Here is a 20,525-nt window from a genome sequence, read left to right on the forward strand (position 1 = left end):
CCAGGCAGTCACATGGGTGATTGTAAGCAAAACACATAAAATAAAAATAAGTATATTGCGTGTGCGTGCATATGTGTGTGTGGTGTGTCTCCAGATGTGGTGATACACACCTTTAATTCTAGCACTCAGGAGGAAGAGATAGGCAGATCTCTTTGCCAGCCAGAACTACATAGTTAAGGCACTCTGTCAACCCCAAATATATATATGTGTACACACACACACACACACACAATATAATCGTGTATACACACACGTATGAGGTGGACAGATACTAAGCTGTTTAGGATAATTGGATAAAAATGTGTTCATAATGTTATTTAGTGGCAAATTCAAGTAGGCCATATCAGATGGTATTTCTTATGATGAAGTAAAATAGTGTACCAACAAGTACTGCCATCTTGCAGACTTTGATTGCAGGAAGCTGTCATCATTTTATAGTGGTAAGCATAGAGAACTTGAATCTGAAGTGACATTCAGGCAGAGTTTTGGTTATCAACATAGATTCTGCAGCCTGTCCATCTGACTCTAACTTTGGCACCATAGTAGTTCAGTGACCTGGAGTGAGTTTTAAATCTCTCAGGGTATTTGTCATCTGAATGGTGGTTTGGAGCTAACTCCAGGGGATCCTGTGCCCTCCCTTGTCCTTCACAGGTAACTGCATCAACAAAGAACACATCACATACATTCCTTGGGCACATACACATAACTTAAAAATTAGGCAAATTTTTAAATATTAGGTGAAACCAATTAAAAAGAAGAACTTCTGAGAAAACACAGACTTCCCTCCAGTGCCTATTCTGTTATATCTAGGTAGGATTAAATTAATTTAAGGGGTTTTAGGAGTCATATATATTTCGCAATTATTTTTTTCAAATATTTTTCTGTGGCTTCTGGCAGATCAAAATTGCATTATTTTTCCCTTCTACACATCTGTTTAAATCTTTATGTTATGTAGTTTTTTCTTTTGTTGTTTTGTTTTGAGCCAGGGTGTCTCTGTACTCCTGGCTATTCTGCAACTTGCTATGTAGACCAGGCATCTTCCCACTTCCTTCTGCCTCCAAAATGTTGGGGTTAAAGTTGTGTACCCCCATGTCTGTGCCAGTTTTTTCTTAAGTATGGCCAAAGTACCGCTTGTTGGTGTCACCACTGTATGCCAGCCTTTCCATCTTAGAATCTGTAGTGTGTATCACACTATTCTCTTATCCATCACTTAAACTGTTCTTTTTAGCGTTCCATTTTCTGGGTCTTTACAAAGATCTGGATTTTTTTTTTAAATTTACTTTGTCTCCCAGAACTGAATGAATGCAATCAGTGTTCTGTTGATGTATTAGTCGAGTTTTCTAGAGGAACAGAACTGATAGAATGGGGGGAAAACATGTATTTTCAATATGTGTGTGCATGTGTGTGTGTATGCACATATATATACATATGGGACTTACTGGAATGGCTTACAGGATGTGGTCCTGCTAGTCCAACAGTGGCTATCTACCAACAGAAGGCTGGATGTGTCAGCTGGTCTTCATTGTGCCTTGGAATGCTGAAGAAGTAGACTCTCATGCTAGTGAAGGAATGGACTTGCCGTCGAGAGTGAGGGCAAGCAAGCAGAGGGCCAAGAGTTTCCTTCTTCCATGTCCTTTTATAGGCTGCTAGCAGAAAGTGTGAACCAGATAAAAGGTGGATCTTCCTACCTCAGGAGATCCAGTTAAAAGGTGGGTCTTCCCACTACAAATGATTTAATTAAGAAAAATTCCTCACAGGTGCTTGGGTTTTAGTTAATTCCAGGTGTAGTTAAATTGACACGAAGAATAACCATCACAGTTGCATCTGCTCTTGCTTAGTAATTAATATTTTGTTTAGTTTGCACTTATGCTTTGAATATTTACTATTTGTGGAGCATAAAGCTTTTTTTTTTTTTTTTTTTTTTTTTTTTTTTTGTGGAGCCAACATAACAGATGATTGCTATTCCATGTGCCAAACTGTGCTTGGTAATATCATGCCAGAAGATGGTGCTGTAAGATTATCTGCTAAGAATTATGGGGCTTCTCACCAGCTGCATTTGAGCCTTGTAGAATTATGAGTTTAGTATTTTTTTAAAAAAAAACAACTGTGGAAATAATTTAACACTTTGATTTTTAATTGGGCTATGTAGCTCAAGTTCATGACTGCTCTCAGTTTATCTGTTATTTCCTTGACGTTCACTCTTAACCACCTGAGTAGATCCTGTCTCCCCCTTCCCCCTTTTCTTTTGGCATGTCTTAAGCCAGCTAGAGGTGAGGATATAGAAATTTAAATAATTTCTAAACTTTTATATCTTTTTTCTTTTAAGAAGATTTATTTATATCTTTATTTCTGTTTGCTTCTGACTATGTGTGCACCATGTTTATATAAACCAGAAGGCTTCCCGATCCCCTTGGGCTAGAGTTATAGGTAGTTGTAAGCTTCTGGGACTTGATCTCCAGTCCTTTTCAAGAGCAGCAAGTGCTCTTATCTGCTGAGCCATCCCTCCAGCCTGATGAAATGTTTTATTGTGTGCACTAATGGCTTTACAGAGAAAGAGCTGAGTAGATTGAGCATGTGTAACTATGTGGATGGAATTGACTACATTCACAGTCCGAGTGTTCACACAGCTCCTTTACACTTAGGGACACAATCCCATTGTTCTTCAGTATTGTGCATGAACTTGCTCAGATGGTCTTATAGAATTTACTTAATTTTAAAATGTATTTTCTCGTGCATATTTTTCTTTCTTTTTTCATAGCAAGCAAATTTTAATAATATTAACAACATACTTCCATCTAATTTGATCTCTTCAGCCACAAACCATAATTGAGTATTTTCTTAACCCAAGCACATGGTGGTTGCACGACTCTGGCCTTAGTACTCAAGAAGTGAACATGAGAGGATCTAGAGTTCAAGGCTAACCTCAGCTATATAACAAGACCCTTTAAAAAAAATCCCCAGACTGATGAGATGACTCAGCAGTTAAGAGCACATATTGCTTTTCCAGAGGACCCAAGTTCAATTCCCAGCACCCACTTCAGGCATCCCACAATCAGCTTTAACTCCAGGGGGGTCTCACACCTCTGGCCTATGCGGGTACCTGAACTCACACACACAGACACACATAATAAAAATATTAAGGTGCTGGAGAGATGGCTCCATGGTTAAGAGCACTGTCAACTCCTCTAGAGGACCTGGGTTCAATTCCCAGCACCCACATGGCAGCTCACAACTGTCTGTCACTCCAGTCTTAGGGGATCCAATGCCCTCTTCTGGCCACCATAGACACTAGGCACACACATGGTACATGGACAAACATGCAAACAAAACACCCATACATATAAGTAATAAAAATTTTAAATATATTAAAAGTTTTTAAATGTGGATATTTTTCTACATAGTTTTTCTATCTCTATCTGTAGCAAATATTGCCTTGGTTCCCCCTGTTCAATAACTTTGGGCACAGATCATCAATCATTCTTTACCGTTTGACTTGCAGTCACTTCCCAGATTGTCCCATACAACCAGAAGAGTACTTGTTTATAGTGGAAACCATATTTGAATTGTCTGTTTGTATGGCTGACACCTGTTCTTGGCATTATGACTGTGCAGTTCCAGTCTGCTACATAGTAACACTTAAAAATTAAAACAATAAAAATTCATTTTTGTTCTTTATATCCCTGCTTGGTAAGCAGTGATGCCCTATTGGTTAAACTATTAATATATACTTAGATTTTGTGTCCTGATCATATTTGCAATGTTGAGTCTTTGTTTTTTACATGTATATGCATGTGTGTTAAATACATACACACATATATGTTACATGTATGTATGTACGTACATATGTACATGCAACGGCCTAAAGTTGATGTCTCCCTGGGAGCTCACCAGTTATGCCTGGGCTTCCTTGCACCAGGGAGCCTCTGTGCCTCCCAAGTACTGGGATTACAGGTAGCTGCCACACGTGCCTGCTTTTGTCTACCTCCTGGGGATGTGCAATCTGATCTTCATACTTGTGTGACAAGTTACCCATTAAACCATCTTCCCAGTTCTTTCTCTTTTTGGTTGTGACCTTTTAATGACCAAACTGTCTCTCCAGCCTTTTTCTTTTTTGAGACAGGGTCTCTATATGACCTTATGTGGTTTAGGTGTGGTCTCAGATTTCAAGTACTGAGGTTACAGGTTTGCACCATCTCACACACAGATCTTTCCTTTTTCTTAGAAAATGATGAGCATGTTACTTAACATCTCTTATTTATTAGAGAAACAGAAAATACTTTCTTTGTATGCATTCTGTTCCGTGCCATGTGTTGCCTTGTGGAAGTGTTTTGATCTGTTTATTTCTACCTCATGAGTGCAAGGTTTATCTTTTGTTGTTTCAGGAACTTTTCCTGGGAAGATAAATGTCCACCTCTTCCTTAAAATGACTTTGATGACAAACCATAGCACAATGATGTCACTAGATCAGACTTGGGGAGCCACACTTTATTTGGCTTGCTTATAGAGCATGGTATAGAGCTTGTTTGTTTTACCAAAGAGTGGATTACTCCTAACAATTGTACCACCAGAAAAATCTCACCCAGCACAGATGACAACTTCCTCTTAGCTACACGTGTGGGATTCCGTTTAGTTAACCTGCCACCTCCTGTATACACTAAGACTTCCTGAGACCTCAAGGTTGGGTGCAGAATTAATTATATATAAATGGCTCAGAGGTGAGCAGAGGAAGTCTCGGCTAAAGTGCTCGTACTATCCTCATGTATTTTTATGATGGATATGACAGTTGACATGGCTGATTGTGCATGTGACCACAGCTGTTCTGAAGCTTAAGGCTCTTAAGCTTACAGGATAGTCATCAGACAGCAGGCATCCTGCCCTGTCACTCTCCAGAGTCAGGCTCTCATTGGTCCTTGGCTTGCTTGGGTGATGGCCAGCAAACCTAAGTTATCTTCCCATTTCCTGACCCACCAGGGCCCTGGGCATAACTTTTTTACATTGATACTGAGGATCTGAACTAAAGTTCTCATTCTTGAGCAGCAAGTGCTCTTAGATGCTGACCCATCTCCCCAGCTCCTTGAAAATCTTTTCATATAGTTTATTGTCATTTCTGTGTCCTGTTGTGAATATCTACTTTAATTGTATATTTATGTATTAGTTATATGTACACACATTCATGTATTATGTATGTGCACACATGTATGTGTATTCATGCACATGTACACACACACACGCGTACATTCTGTGATGAAGTGAAGACTATGTCCTTAAAATGGCCTCAGGTGTAGTATCTATGTGTTGTGTTACAGTTGGGGTTGAACCTGATGGAACGTGGTAAGAAGTGCTCTTACCAGTGTCTGGCTGGAACTTTTTTTTTTTTTTTGGCACCAGGACTACTGTTTCTTTTATAATTTAGTTTAAAGAAATCATTGAAAATTAATCAATCAAATAATACAAATAAAGCTTTAACACTAAAAAACTGCTTCCCCAGCATTTAGGAGGCAGAGAGAAGCAAGAGGTTTGAGGCTATGAGTTTGAGGTCAGCCTGGAACACATAAGGTTGTGTGTTCAAAAAAAGCAATAAACTTGACAAAAATTAGATTGAAGTGGGTGGGAAATAAAGATCAAAGAAAGAAAACTTAATGAATTTTGTGTACTGTGGTACAGTAGTCCCCCACTATCTGAAGAGAATACATTACAAGACTATCACAGAATGCCTCAGTGAAGGATGGGTTGCTATGGAATTTTTCCCTGGGGAGGCATGAACCCCAGACAGGGCACCAGTGATGTGTGTCCTCAGCATCCTTGCCTTACCAAGCTACGGACTTTCCAAGGTGGTGTGATGGTGCAGTTTATATCTTAGCATTCCAGAGACAGGCAGGAAGATGATGAATTTGAGGTTAGCCCTGGGCTACATAGCAAAACCTTGTTCCAAAAAACGGAACAAAAACCACTTTTCATAGGCCTTCCCTTAAGATGAAGATGTGGTTGAGCTGTCATCCTCCTTTCCTTTCCTTGCTGTCTTTTGTCGGTCTCAGTTCTGTCCCTGCTGTTTCTTCCTTCTGTGCTGCCTTCCCGTCTCATACTGGCAGCCCTCCTCACATTTTAGGGTAATAAATGACACATAGTTTTGTAGCAGAGGAGTTTTCCTTTCTCTTTGTGGATTTGTAATGGTTGCTAAGGGAAGAATGGGAGCGGCCATGCTACCACTTAACCCTGAATGCTGAGACTGTTCAATGCTTTTATCAACAGAATGATATGACAACCGCACGGCTGCAGTGGGGCGACATACTTATGCCATTGCTTAAAAAGTACAAACTAAACATCACGTGGGGTGATCAAGATCTGTTAAATATCATGTTTTTTCATAATCCAGGTAATCATCTAAATTCCTTTAATTCTTTGTATTTGTAAAAACAATCACAGATTAAAAATCAGGAAGCAAGAAACAGTGGGCTGGGGCTAGCTCCCTGGGAGATGCTTGCTTAGCAAATACAGTGCCCTCAGGTCAATCCTTGCTACCACAGGAAACAAATTTGTTTGAGTTTTCCACTTATTAACAGTTGTCAGTATTTTCATTTGAGGCAGAATTAGACTTGAATATTAAATCTAAATATCAAGAATAATTTTTAAGCAAAAATGTTTGCAAGTGTTAATTCTGTAAATTATTTTGTGCTTTATCGCTTTCCTATCATTGGGCTTTTCTTTATTGTAGAAAGCCTTTTTGTTTTTCCGTGTCAATGGAATTATCGACCAGATCACTGTATATATGGAAGCAACTGCCGAGAAGCAGAAGAGGAAGGAGTCTTCATTCTTCATGGAAACAGAGGTGTTTACCATGACGACAAGCAGCCAGCATTCAGAGCTATGTATGAAGCACTAAGAAATGTAAGGTTTGCTCTCCTGAAGTTGTCACTTAAATTTACAGTGTTATGAAGATTGCACATACAATGTGAAGGATTTCCTTTTCCTGTGTTGTAAGGTCATCAGCTTCCAAAATTTGGCTTTGTGTTTTGTTATAGGTTCTCTTTCTCTCTGCACATTGCTGAACACAAATTGTATATAATATCCTCTTGACTCCTAAAATCTGCAATGTTTTTAGTAAGACTATGGATATTTTTTTATTAGCCATTATACAGATGCTCTTGCTTTGCATTTTATCTTTTCTTATCAGTAAGGTTGTAGCTTTATAAAATCATAAGGGTATTTATATAAGTTTCTGAGAGGAGCCTAACCAGGGACTGCTGGAAACAGCATGACTGAGGACCAAGCTGTCTCTGAACTGTGGGTGCAGGCTGTGCCTGCTGCAGTCAGCCCTTCCAGTGGTGCCCATCTGTTAAACAGCGGCTGTCCAACAAGAGAAATAGTGTTTAAAATGGAAAGCCACGTCAAAGCGGGAGCACTCTGATGCTCTGTAGGCATTCTCTATAGGCTTGGGATGGAACTTCCACCCAAGCATTCCAAACTCTTTGGATGATGACAGAGATTTCTGTCCCGCGTGGTCCTGCAGCTATTCGGTCCCAAAGAAACACACAGAGGTCTATATTACTCATAAACTGGTTGGCCTATTAGCTCAGGCTTCTTATTAACTCTTAAAACTTATATTAGCCCACAATTCTTGTCTGTGTCTGAATGATGACTGCAGACTGTGTCTTTCCTCTTCCCAGAATTCTTCCCTTCTCATTGCCCTGCCTCTGCTTCACACCTGGTCACCCCACCTATACTTCCTGCCTGGCTACTGGCCAATCAGCATTTTATTAAACAAGTACAAGAAACGAATCTTTACAGGGTAAAACCATTGTCCCACACCATTTGGATATATGGATGCCAGGGACTGGGGTGATGCTTCCACTCAAACAACTAGGTGTTAGTACTCTCCTGTGGCGTGAACCTTAGATCCTCTCAGAGAGCAGTTGATTACCCCATAATGGTCATGTCACTATTGCCCCAGTGAGCACATCTTGCCTAGCAGGTCAGTAGTTGGCAGCATCTCTTCCATCAGTCTACATAACACCTTCTATCACTGCTGAAGCTGAGTCAGCAGGGAAGTAGCTTCCAGTGCAGTACCAGCTTGATTTGTAGCTTTGGTTTCTTCCTCTAGGTGAAATTACCCCCCAGGGATAATCTTGGTTTATTTCTCTCAGATTTTAAATTAAATTTATGATTTTTGTTTTCACTAAGTTCAGACTTTCATGTAAAATGTTCTATTTTCAAGACTCATCCATCTTTTAAATAGAAAATAGTTGAAAACACTAGATCATGTTTAGTTATTTCTATTATTAGAAATAATAGCTATGCATATTATTTCCACTTAGTTCTGCAATGTGTTTCACTGTGTCACTTGAAGATTTATATGTTGTACATTATAGATGGAAGCTGGTCATCTTCCTAAAGTCATAAAATTATTAGGACTATCAGCATGTAGCTGATGTTTCCTGGTTTAGTTATAGACAGTGTTGTGCATTAAGAGCTCCTGGGAACATAGGTGGTATTTAGCAGTTCTCAGGTGTGTTTATCCTTGGGTCCTTGTGTGCAGTGTGTTAACAAACTTTCCGTTATAGAAAGACATGCCTGAAGTTTGTCAGTGTCTGTGTAGGGAGATTAGATTTTGTAGTAATAAGAGCGGCGGGGCTGCGTCCCCAGCACCCCGGCTGCCTGGCTAGCTTATGCCCGAAATAACAACACACAAACTGTATTCATTTAATCACTGCTTGGCCCATTTCTATCCAGCCTCTTCTAGGCTAATTCTCACATATTAATTTAGCCCATTTCTAATCATCTGTGTAGCACCCCTAGGTGCGCTTACCAGGAAGATTCTAGCCTATGTCCATCCTGGGTCGGAGCTTCATCGCATGCGTCTGCCTGGGAGCTGGGAGCATGGCGTCTCTCTGAGGCATCTGCTCCAGAGAGGAGAGCTGTGGAGTCTGAGCTCACTTCCTCTTCCTCCCAGTGTTCTGTTCTGTTTACTCCTCCCACCTATCTTCTAACCAATGAGGGCCAAGCAGTTTCTTTTTATTTAACCAATGACCTTCCTCCATCAAGATTTTCCTCACTGTTCCAGAAAGTTCAGTTCATAGTCCTCTGATCCCATTACCTGTGGTAAAATGTTACATCACGGTGGGAGCTGAGCAGAGGAAGCAAGAAAAGGAATTAAGTGCTTACAGTCCTGTGTCCCCTTCTAAGGAATGTCCCCAGTGATTTAACTTCCTGCCACTAGATACCTCCTAAATATACCACCACCTCCCAGTATCACCATGATCTAAGGTCCAATCCAACATGTGGATCTTCTGGAGTCATGCCAAACAACAGTAAGTGCTGAACTTCTTTGGGAGGCGGACAGTTTCACTCTTGCTGCTCTGTGGCCATCGTGTTCATGTCCAGGCTCTAGGCCACTGTCGGCACTGTCACTGAGTTCCTTTCAGGAACGGGAACGGCGTGCACGGAAAGCCTGCCCCATTCTTTCAATGAGCCTAGCTTTTATTAGTTTCTCCAGGTGCCATAACAAAGCTTAGCCATTTTCTACCAGTTTCTCTGCATCTTTTCTGCTCTTGAATGTGTTCTTCCCTTGGCTTGGGATGCCTTTCCATTGCCCCTTTCTGAAGTATTCAGATGCCTCTGTCTTCAGAGATTCATCATCACAGACTCTTTCTTTCTCTAATAGTTTTGTTTAATTCATTGAAAATATTGATTGAGCGTGGACTTCATGTGAAAATAATAGAAGTTGTTAATAGTTAATACTTAACTGATTGAAGAACTTAACTTGAAAAAAATTAACCTTTTATTTATTTTGTTGCTGTTGTATTTCTTTTCTAGTGTTCTTTTGAAGATGATGCCGTCCGTTCCTTATTAAAACCTTTAGAACTGGAATTACAGAAGACAGTTCACACATATTGTGGGAAAACATACAAAATATTTATCAAGCAGCTGACAAAAAGCATAAGAAGCCGTTATGACACACCACCAAAGGAAAGGTGACTCTTCATGACTGCTGACCGACATGGGCGAAGTAGTAGAGCATCTGAAGTGAAGGAATCATGGGAGGAGGATTTGGAAGGCATTTCTGTCTCCAGAATAACCGTCTTTTGAAGAAGTTAGAAGAGCATTATATTCAATACCATGAAGAATAAGTTAAACTCTTGGGCTCCAGTGAGAAGAGAGTTTTGGTCTCTGATATTTTGTAACATTACTTGGTGTCATTCCAGTGTTAAGGAAAACTGAACAGTGTGGCCCGTCGAGCTGTGTTGGCTCTTGAATCAAGTAAATAAAAACAGTGGTGGGGGTGGGGGGAGAAGATGTACCTCGAGCACAGTGGAGACATTCAAGCTGTGAGTGTAGCAGTAACTTTATGTCAGCACTAACCTCACTTTAAAGTGTGAGACAAAGTTTACAGGGGCAGAAGAGTTCTGTTTCTTAAGAAATGTGATGTAACCAATGTAACCATTGACAATCTATGTGCCCGCATACATTTCATCTCTCTTCTACAATGTCTTGTGACAATCATGTTTGAAATTATCTGTAGGTTTTTATGTAAGCTGCACATTTAGAAATTAGCTGTATGAGGAGGGAGAAATAGTGAAAACTTGGGGAGGTGTGTGTGTGTGTGTGTGTGTGTGTGTGTTTGTGTGTGCGCACACGTGTGGGCCTGTTGAGAAAAGTTTTTTTTATTTTGTATGTTTTAAACTGTCTTGCCAAACCTAAGCTCTAAGATATTTGGGGACATTTTTGAAATCACTTTAAGTGAAAAATTGCAGCTTTACTGGGCATTCTGGAAGCAAATATGTATTATGCTGATAATAAAGTGAGAACCTTAATTGTAGCGCTAGCGGGAAATGCAACGGACCAAGTCTATAAGCCTGTAAGATTAAGTGGTCCATTTAGACTTTCCTTCTACCTCAAGTGCATCCAGGATCCTTTCCACGAGGCAAATGCAGAGCCTTACTTTAGATTAGACAACTGCGGAAGACAGTTCTGAGGAAGAGGATTTTTATATCTAGCTATAGAAAAAAATCGTTTTGATTTGGTTAATGTGCCTATTTCCTGTTTTGAATACCATTGAAGACAGTTGCCTTTTAAAATGGGGACCATTACCCTTGTCCTTCTTGTCTTGACCCCTAATGTAACTGTTGATTCTGAATGGGTAGCATGTTTCGTGTAGGGGTACATAACTCATCTTACCCAGTGCTCCTGGATTATTGTCTTTTTCTCTTGGGTTTTAATACTTACATGGAGAATGGAAAATTATGAAGGAAACATATCATTTATGAAGATCCTGTATCCTTTGCAGTGGAATATTCAAAAGCAGTGATCATTATAGCTTTCCTAACTTCTGCAGTTCAACCAGAGACATACTGAGAGAAGGTTTAAAACACAGTAAAGGTATTTGTGGCTTTGTGCCCAGAAGAGGGATTGTGAGCCAGCTCAGTCCTCTAGAACAGATGGACTCAGAGGGCAGCAGCCATGAGTCCTTGGCGGAATGCCGTGGTAAAGTAAGAACCTGTGAGCTGTGTTAACGTTTAGCTTCTTAGGGAAATGAGAACCTATCCTCTGAAGTTTGGCTATACTCTGAGGGTGCTTGCTAAACACAAATGGCCTACATATACTGTAACTAGGAGTCTCAAGAATTTTTTAATTTGAAGAGATTAATTTTAAATGAAGATAAAGAGGTAAAATTTTTTAGATGAAGAAATTAAAAATTGTGTGAAGGTGGACTAGGGCTATTATAGCTCAGTAGTGAGAGTGCTTGCTTAGTGTGCTCAAGGGCCAGCACTACAAAAAAGTAAATGACAAGGAATTGAGAGTCTCATACAGTGGTACTCACTGTTCAAATCTGTTACCGATCAGTATCTTACCATGTTTACTTCATATATTCCTTTTTCTTACATTAATGTCTCAGGCATCATTTTTTGTCCCTGCAGTGAATGTTTCAATAATTACAAGTAACTACAGTAACTACATCATAGCTAGCAAAAGTGGCAGCTGGCCTTTGGTTTCATCTCATAGTCAATCCTTGTTTCAGATGTGCACATGAGATGATGATTCTGTTTTTAACGAGTCCTCAGAAGGGTCTGATCCCAGGAGGTTAGGAACTACTGCAAAGTAGTCTCCATCTTTAAGGTTGAAGTTGGGGTCACAGTTATTGGTACAATTGCTAAGTTGTGTCATTTTTGGATAGAGGAAGCAGTTGGGGTTATTGGCAAGATAGGGATTTATATGAATAAGTTCCTTAAGATTTTATTTTTTTTCAGTAGCTGGCAATCTCACCCCATGGGCTTCAGTGTGGTTGGTTGAGGTGGTATAAAGGACCCTAAAATGTAGTCAAACTTCACTTGTATAAAAAGAATTTGGAAAACCTCTAGAAAATATATTGTAAGAAAATGCAGTTTGCTTATGAAGAAGAGAGCTCGTGAGCTCTCCTGTTTGTCTTTGACACTGCTTGCTCCTGGCTCCTACTTGCCTCCTGTCAAATACCAGTATAGTGACGAGAACAGGTTGGGAACTGGCCTGCATTCCCTTTTCTTGGGCTTGAGGTGCATGCTGTTGTACACAGTGCCTAAGAAGGGAGGCTTGGGAAGGTGATGGCAGGAAATTTGGTAGCTCTGTAGCCACACCGGTGTTGGTGGAGGCTGGCTTACCAAGGGCTGACTCCCGAGGCTGAATGCCTTTTGACTTATCCTCCAGTGTAGACTTGCTGATGGTATGTGGAAGGTTCGTGTTTTAAGGAAGAGAAAGTAGAGACGAGAAGGATGTTGCAAATGAATAATGAAGAAAAAGGAAAGGAAAGAAGGGTAGAAGAATGACGGAAGGCTGAGCGAGCAGAAAGATGGAGCGACAGTGGAAATGGAGAAGTAGAAGTGGAGGAAACGGGAAACATGGAGTCCCCTGCCTAGGTCGGTGCTTGCCTAGAGTCTCTGGGTGGGGACAGCAGAGCCAGCCTGGTTTGATTTATTGATACCAGACAGGTTTCTTGATCACTTTATTCACTGGTCCTTTAGTAGCAGTTCCCAGCATTCTTTGTTCTCTCCCAGGGCCCCCATTTGTGAGCCAGGACCTGTGGAAACACACATGCTCTCTGTTTGGTGTCCTTCAGCATCTCCCAGAGGAGGAAGGCTGTGAAGGGAACTGCTTCATTGTGTCTAATGTGGTGTGGCGGTTTTCCCTAGCCCCTGGTAATAGTAAGCCTTGAGGGGCCGGACCAGTGGTCAGTCTGTTCACTTCTCAGTGAGGTTGTTCTCAGTTGAACTGTTGTGAGAGGATTCAGGAGGACAGACTATGGTAGCAGCAGTAAGAGCAAAACCTTGAACAATATTCATTGTCAGGACAGAGTTGGCCCGATGGTTATGAGCATGTGTTCCCAGCATCCACATGGTCCACAGCTGTCTATAACTCCGACTCCAAGGCATCCAACATCCTCTCCTGACCTCTGTGGACACCACACACATGTGGAGCACACATACACACAGGCAACACACACATAAAATAATCTAAACAATTCAAGATACTCATTTTCCTTTTCAGTTGCTTACATTGTAACAAATAATACAGGTACAGTCAGAGCTTCTGAGATGTTTTAGAAAGATGGTTGAGCTGTCTTTTTCCAAAAAATGTTTTTGGTTTCTTTGAATAAATAGAGAAGAAAAATAGAGTGCAATAATGCCAAGTACGGGGCCAGTTATCCATTTGTTATGTGTGATTTCAAGTGTCTTAACTAATGATTGCCTTACTACATTTTGATATTAATGGAGGTGGACAGAGATGACCAGTACCGCAGGAATCATCTTTTCTACGTTGCCAAAGCAACTCTTATTGTCTTCTAAAGCCTGGCTGACTTGCTCTGAAGTTTGTTGTTCTTTAAAGCTAGATTTTTAAAACTAAGATACATAGATTTAAGACAGCTGTCTAAGAGCTGCTATAAGGATTAAAACTGGGCATGGTAGCACACGACCCAGTACTTGGGACAGTGAGGTACATTCAAGGCCAATGTGGCCTTTCCTGAGATTTTGTCTCAAAAAGCAAAAAAAAAGAAAAAAACAAAAACAAAAAAAAACCATAAACAAAAAAACAAACAAAAAAAGCTAAAAATGTGCTTTTTTAATTCTATAGTAATTAAGGACCTATGGGAAATCGTATCATAGCATATTGGCCTGGGCAGTCTACAGCTGATACATATCAGTGACAGGTTTACTTTTGAAAACTTGTCACCTCATACTAACTAATAATTGCAAGTATCTATTGGGATTTCCTTAGATTTTTCTATAAATTGTTATTTCAAACAATTGGGAGCTTTGTAGGGAATTTCTCTCAATAATACTGTGAATACCAGATATTTTACTACCAAACTTGAGGACTGATTGGAGCCTCCGTCTTGTGTAGGTTATGTGTGCCGTTGAGCTATGAGAGCATATTCACACGCACAGCACACCGTGACAGCTCCTAAAAGTTAAGAGAATGTGATACCCGTACACCATTTAAAAACTCAGTTGATTTTTACTATGATAGTTCAGTAGGGGACTTCTATTTGAACTGTTATAAATGGACTTTTTTTAAAAAACTATAATAGCTGTTTTCAATTTTTATATAAAATCTCTTCAGGGAATACTGAGATGTTACAAAATAATCCATAGCTTGTAGCATTGCTGTAGACTGCTATCTGTTCAGAACTGAGCAGAATATGCCGTCATATTAAGTAATTACCATTGACGTTTGAGAGCTGCATCGGAGATGTTTGTAGTGCTGGATCAGTCTGTGAGCTGGAATTCAGAACTGGTGTTTGCTTCCGCCAGGTGTTTTGCATGAGTCTATTAGTGTGCTGTGTAGAGTTGTCTGAAACTACAGGAAGGCACTGGGATGAACCGTGCTGTGTAGACAGCATCATGATGAACCGTGCTGCGTAGACATTACTGTCTCGAAACCGCTTTTACCTTAAACTATTTTGGTTTTATAATAATGTGAATATCTTGAAATATCTGACTTTTATATCTTGAAAATTCTTAAAAAAGAGTATAAAATTATAGATTTGGGGGCTAGCTTACCAATATTGGAAGATGCCTTATTCTGTTTTGGGAGGGATTCAGCTCAGGTTTTTCTTGAAAAACTGTATTGCTGTTACTAAATATGTACTCAATAAATACTGGATTTTCTCACTTGTCTTAATTATTTTGCCACGCAAAACCATTTTACAGACTGAGCAGATGACTCAGCAGTTAAGAGCACTTAGTGCTCTTGCAGAGGACCTGAATTAGGATCCCCAGCACCTAAGAGCCAGGCATGCTGATGCACACCTATAACCCCAGTGCTGCTGAGGGTTACAGCTAGATCCTGGAGCTTGCTGGCCAGCTAGTCCAGCCAGTGAACTCTGGCTCAGGGGGACCCTGTCTTAAAAACCTGGATATGGTGGCACACAACTTTAAAATTCCAGGACACGGGAGATGGAGGTGGGTCTCTGTGAGTTGGATGCCAACCTGTCTATAATTCCAGGCCAGCTAGAGCTACACAATGAGACCTGGTCTCAAAACAAACAGTGCCCCATGACAGAGGAAGGCACTCAACATGAACCTTTTGGTCTGCAGATGTGCCAAACATATCCCACAAATACACACACAGTATCAAGAAAATGTGATATTCAATTCCCTGCACCAAAAGGAAAGAAGGGGGCTGGAGAAATGGCTCAGTGGTTAAGAGCACTGGCTGCTCTTCCAGAGGTCCTGAGTTCAATTCCCAGCAACCATGTATGTGGTGGCTTGCAACTATCTATCTATAGTGAGATCTGATGCCCTCTTCTGGCATAAAGTCATACATGCAGAGAACACTCACTTAAAATAAATCTTAAAGTTTTAAAAAAAAAGATAAATGAGAACAGCAGTTAGAATCTAGTTGGGCTGTGTAATGAAGTAATCTCTGAAGGATCAGTTTTTGATGGGCTAATTCAGCAAATGCAAACCATCAAGAAGCTCGTACCTCATCTCCATCACCAGACGAAGGTTTGCCCCTGGATTTAAAAATGACTTCCCTCTGAAAAGGAATGGCCGCTGAGAGCAACCAGCACATGGGTTCTGAGTGAAGTTGCTAGCGAAGGAGGCTAGGGTTTGGGGTGTAGCTACTGAGCAGGCGCACACCATATTTTATTTTACTGGTGAGGACTTGCTATAATTCTAAGGACTAAAAGCTAGATCTCTGGCAGAGTGCCCTGACTGTGCCAGGGACTGGTTTTGTTTTAGTAAGTCTGTAATGTTAAGAGCCAAGCGTCCAGTTTTCTGTATTTTATTTCTTATACGGCACAGGTCAGTTGGCTGTTACCTGGAGTATCATGATGTAAGGGGTTCTGAGAAGACTTGAAACATTCCTTAAGATTGGTGAAGAAGGGACTGGAGAGATGATTGCTCTTCCAGAGTACCTGGTTTTGATTTCCAGCACCTACATGGTGGCTCACCATTTGTGACAACAGCCGCAGGAGATCTGACACCCTCTTCTGTTCCCCATGGTTATTGCATACATATGGTGCACAAACAATGCATGCAGTCAAACAAGCATAAAATCTAAAAACATTGAAAAATAAATTGGTGTAAATTCATATAAAAAATTGAAAGCCCTCTTTTATTCATGTACACCCAGAGCATTAGGTGTGTACCCTCCTAGGTGTGTTTGTTTTTCTTTGTTTCTTGGTTGTGCTATGTACATGTGTGATGTAGACATGGTCATGACAACCCCCGTGCATTCATACCTTGTCTTTCACATGTGAAATGTAGACATGGTCATGACAACCCCCGTGCATTCATACCTTGTCTTTCACATGTGAAATGCAGACATGGTCATGATAACCCCCGTGCGTTCATACCTTGTCTTTCACATGTGAAATGCAGACATGGTCATGACAACCCCCGTGCATTCATACATTGTCTTTCACATGTGAAATGTAGACATGGTCATGACAACCCCCGTGCATCATACATTGTCTTTCACATGTTGCATGGCATTCGGTTTTCCTCATTTTTATAGCTTTCTGTTATTTCTAGATAGTGTCTTTAATACAAGTATAGGAACTGGTGGGCTACCAGTGTTAGGTAATGATTTAGCTTAGTAGAGGAAGGAGTAACTATGCAGTTTTCTCGTCTAGTGAGAGCTCGTTTAGTTTAGCGAACATTGATTTGTGAGTAGAGCTATTGTGTGCTTCATGTGCATGAGTAAATGGTATATTGTTCTAAATTAAAGGGAAATTTACTTGGTAAGTATTAATAAGTTGCTGTAACCATATTTTGTAAAAGTACCCTGTCTGCTACTTCCAATATTCTTTTACCCTTCTTTTTTCTCTTAACATTTTTTACACTTACACACACACACACATACACACACACCACACATACACACCACACACACACACCACACACACAAACCACACACACACACATACACACACATACACATACACACACCACACACACACACATACATACACACACACACCACACAACACACACACACACATACATACACACACACACCACACACACACACCACACACACACACACCACACACACACCACACACACACACACACACCACACACACACACACACCACACACCACACACACACAACACACACACACACCACACACCACACCCACACACCCACACCACACACACACACCACACACACACACACACACACACACCACTACCACTGCTTCCTCCTCCTTCTGAGAAGAGGAGGGAGAGGAGGAGGAGGAGAAAGAGGAAAAGTGGAAGGAGGAGGAGGAGAAGAAAGAAGCAGTAGGCATCCACAGAATGGGAGAGAATTTTTGCCAGTTTTGTATATGACAGAGGATTAGTATCCAGAACATACAAATGACTCAAAAAATAGTCAAGAAAACAAATGGCCCAATTAAAAAATGGGCTAGGGATATAAAACAGTTCTCAACAGAAGAGATAACAATGGCCTAGAAATACCTCAAAAGGTGTTCATCATCCTTAGCAATTAGGGAAATGCAAGTTAGAACAACTTCGAGAGTTCATCTCCCCCAGTCAAAATGTCTAAGACCACCCAAACAACTGACCAGAAATGGTGGTGAGCTTGTGAAGGAAGAGTGTTGGTCAGAGGGCACATCTGTGCAGAGACTCAGTCCTCTACCCTGTGACCCGGCTAGACCACCCCTAAGTCCAAAGACTTAACATCAGGATGCATACTCAGCCGTGTTTATCTGCTGCCCTATTCACAATAACCAGGAAGTGCAAGCCTAAATGTCAACAGATAAACAGATGAAGAAAATGTGGTACAGGTACACAATGGAATGCTTGAAATTTGGGGTTAAGTGGCTGGAACTACAAAAAGTCATACTGAGTGAGATGAAGAGAAGTGTCTCTCGTCTGAGGTTTCCATCTTCACATTTTCGAATGTGAGTATACAATGTGGAGTGACTGCAGAGGCCAGGGAAATAAGAGATATAGGGTGGGGAGAGGAGGTCAAACACGGGGAGAGGACTAGCAGGCTGGAAGTGATAGGAAGTAAGAAGCAATAATGGGACGAGGGAAGGATGTCAGTACAGGAGACAAAAGTAACTCCAAGGTTGTTTGAGAAAAGGAATCATACTTACCTGGAATTATGCACAGTGTGTGTGTGTGTGTGTGTGTGTGTGTGTGTGTGTGTGTGAGAGAGAGAGAGAGAGAGAGAGAGAGAGAGAGAGAGAGAGAGACTCCCTCTGTAGGCCAGACTGGCCTCAGAGATCCACCTGCCTCTGTCTCCCGAGTGCTGTGATTAAAGGCGTAAATAAGTGAGCACTCTTTTTTTTAAAAAATATTTATTTATTATGTATACAATATGCTGTCTGTGTGTATGCCTGAAGGCCAGAAGAGGGCACCAGACCCTATTACAGATGGTTGTGAGCCACCATGTGGTTGCTGGGAATTGAACTCAGGACCTTTGGAAGATCAGGCAGTGCTCTTAACCTCTGAGCCATCTCTCCAGTCCCATAAGTGAACACTCTCAACCACTGAAACCACCTCTCAGGTCTCTGTATTAAGGATCCTGTCTCCAGAACGCCAAGAGCAAACAGAGGGTGCGAAGACAAAGCTTCTGTTACGTGTACTTGACTCTGAGCTCTCCACTCCAGAATCCAGTTGGAGGAGGGATTCCCTTCAGCCCCAATGTCACCATGTGACTCTTTAAAAATAAATTAGCATCCAATCAGCTTAGGTGAAAATCTGAGGTAGTGTGGAAAATGGGTAAAGGCCAAACACGACCCTAGTTTTAAAAGCGTTCCCTCCCATCAGTGTGGAGCAGGAGCAGCCAGACGGCAGAAATAACAGGAAGCCTTGGATGGCTGAGGCGCTGTGACACCCACTTACAGATTTCCAGCTTCACTTTTCTCTTTCTGGGTCCAGGTAAAGGACATGATAATGGGGTACCAGTTGTGCATTCTGAGTTCATGATGGAACCCCACATGTAGTAAATAAAGAATAAACTGTGTTTTGGAATTTGTAATAAAGAAGCCAGATGCACTGACCATGACATAGATTGCCTCTGTGTGTGCGTGTGTGTGTGTGCCTGTGTGTGTGTGTGTGTGTGTGTGTGTGTGTGTGTGTGTGTGAAGGATCTTGCAGGAGGACCCTTCCCTAGATAAGTACTACCTAATTAATAATAATTGAATTATAGACCCTCCTCGTGAAGCTTGTATCATTTGTCTTGTTGATAGTAACTCCAGAGCACACCCACAGTTAATTAACTGGCGGTTATCAGAAGAGGAATATCAGCTTGAGAAGGGCTGGCAAGACAGATACCATCTCTGTGCGACACCCTTGCGGCTGTGTGACGTGCCTTTGATCAGCTGGTTGACCCACACTGACCCCCCCCCCCCCCCCCCCCGCCAGTGTCTGATGTATTGGCCTCAATCCTGCTTTGATCATGGAGAAGCAGAAGTGACATCCTAGCTTGCCCTCGTATGCCCCAGAACATCACATATGACAAGAGGAAAACAAACACAACAGGTCACTCCGACCGGGGTGGCCCTTCTAGCGAACCCAAACTGTTTTCTGTGAACCATCTCCCACCTTCTAGCTGCCATACTGTGGAGGCGTACCTCAGCCCTTGAATATCTCAGCCGTGTAAGGAAGCGATTGCTTCCCCTTTTGGACAGACGGACACCAGCTTGGTAATGTGGGTGGGTAAGTGTGTTGGTTTTTGATTTAAGCCCTTTTTATGTGTTTGGTTAGCTGGTTCTTCTGAACTATGATACTCTTGTTCTCTTGAAAAAGATTTTTTTTTTTCTTTTCTAAATGAGTCTTTCTCTGAGCCTTCCTTTGACAATCATCTCAAAAGCGACTGGAAAACCCTAGTTTTCTTACCATCTTTGTAATGTGGCCCAAGTTTCTTTCTTTCTATCATGGTTTTCAAATTTTTTTTATTGAAAATTTCCACCTCCTCCCCTCCTCTCACTTCCCCCCTCCCCCCAATCTCCCTCCCCCTCCCTCTTCAGTCCAAGGAGCAGCCAGAGTTCCCTACCCTATGGGAAGTCCAAGGTCCTCCCCGCTCCCCCCAGGT

At 41.3% G+C, this 20,525-nt stretch overlaps 1 protein-coding gene across 3 annotated transcripts in view; it reads left to right on the plus strand.

Moving 5' to 3' along the window:
* Positions 1 to 15,122, plus strand: part of Gxylt1 (glucoside xylosyltransferase 1) — a 39,684-nt gene extending 24,562 nt beyond the window's left edge. For all 3 annotated transcript variants that reach the window (XM_041672175.1, XM_041672176.1, XM_041672178.1), the window contains 3 exons: positions 6,250 to 6,373; positions 6,713 to 6,885; positions 9,811 to 15,122. In XM_041672175.1, the coding sequence (XP_041528109.1) occupies positions 6,250 to 6,373; positions 6,713 to 6,885; positions 9,811 to 9,972 (459 nt within the window). In that variant the 3' untranslated portion in view covers positions 9,973 to 15,122. The remainder of the gene's footprint in view (positions 1 to 6,249; positions 6,374 to 6,712; positions 6,886 to 9,810) is intronic.
* The last annotated feature ends 5,403 nt before the right edge of the window (positions 15,123 to 20,525 follow it).

This window comes from Microtus oregoni, unplaced genomic scaffold, assembly GCF_018167655.1.
Source record: "Microtus oregoni isolate MIOR12 unplaced genomic scaffold, Mior012 000022F_ref0000154, whole genome shotgun sequence".
NCBI classification, from domain to species: domain Eukaryota; kingdom Metazoa; phylum Chordata; class Mammalia; order Rodentia; family Cricetidae; genus Microtus; species Microtus oregoni.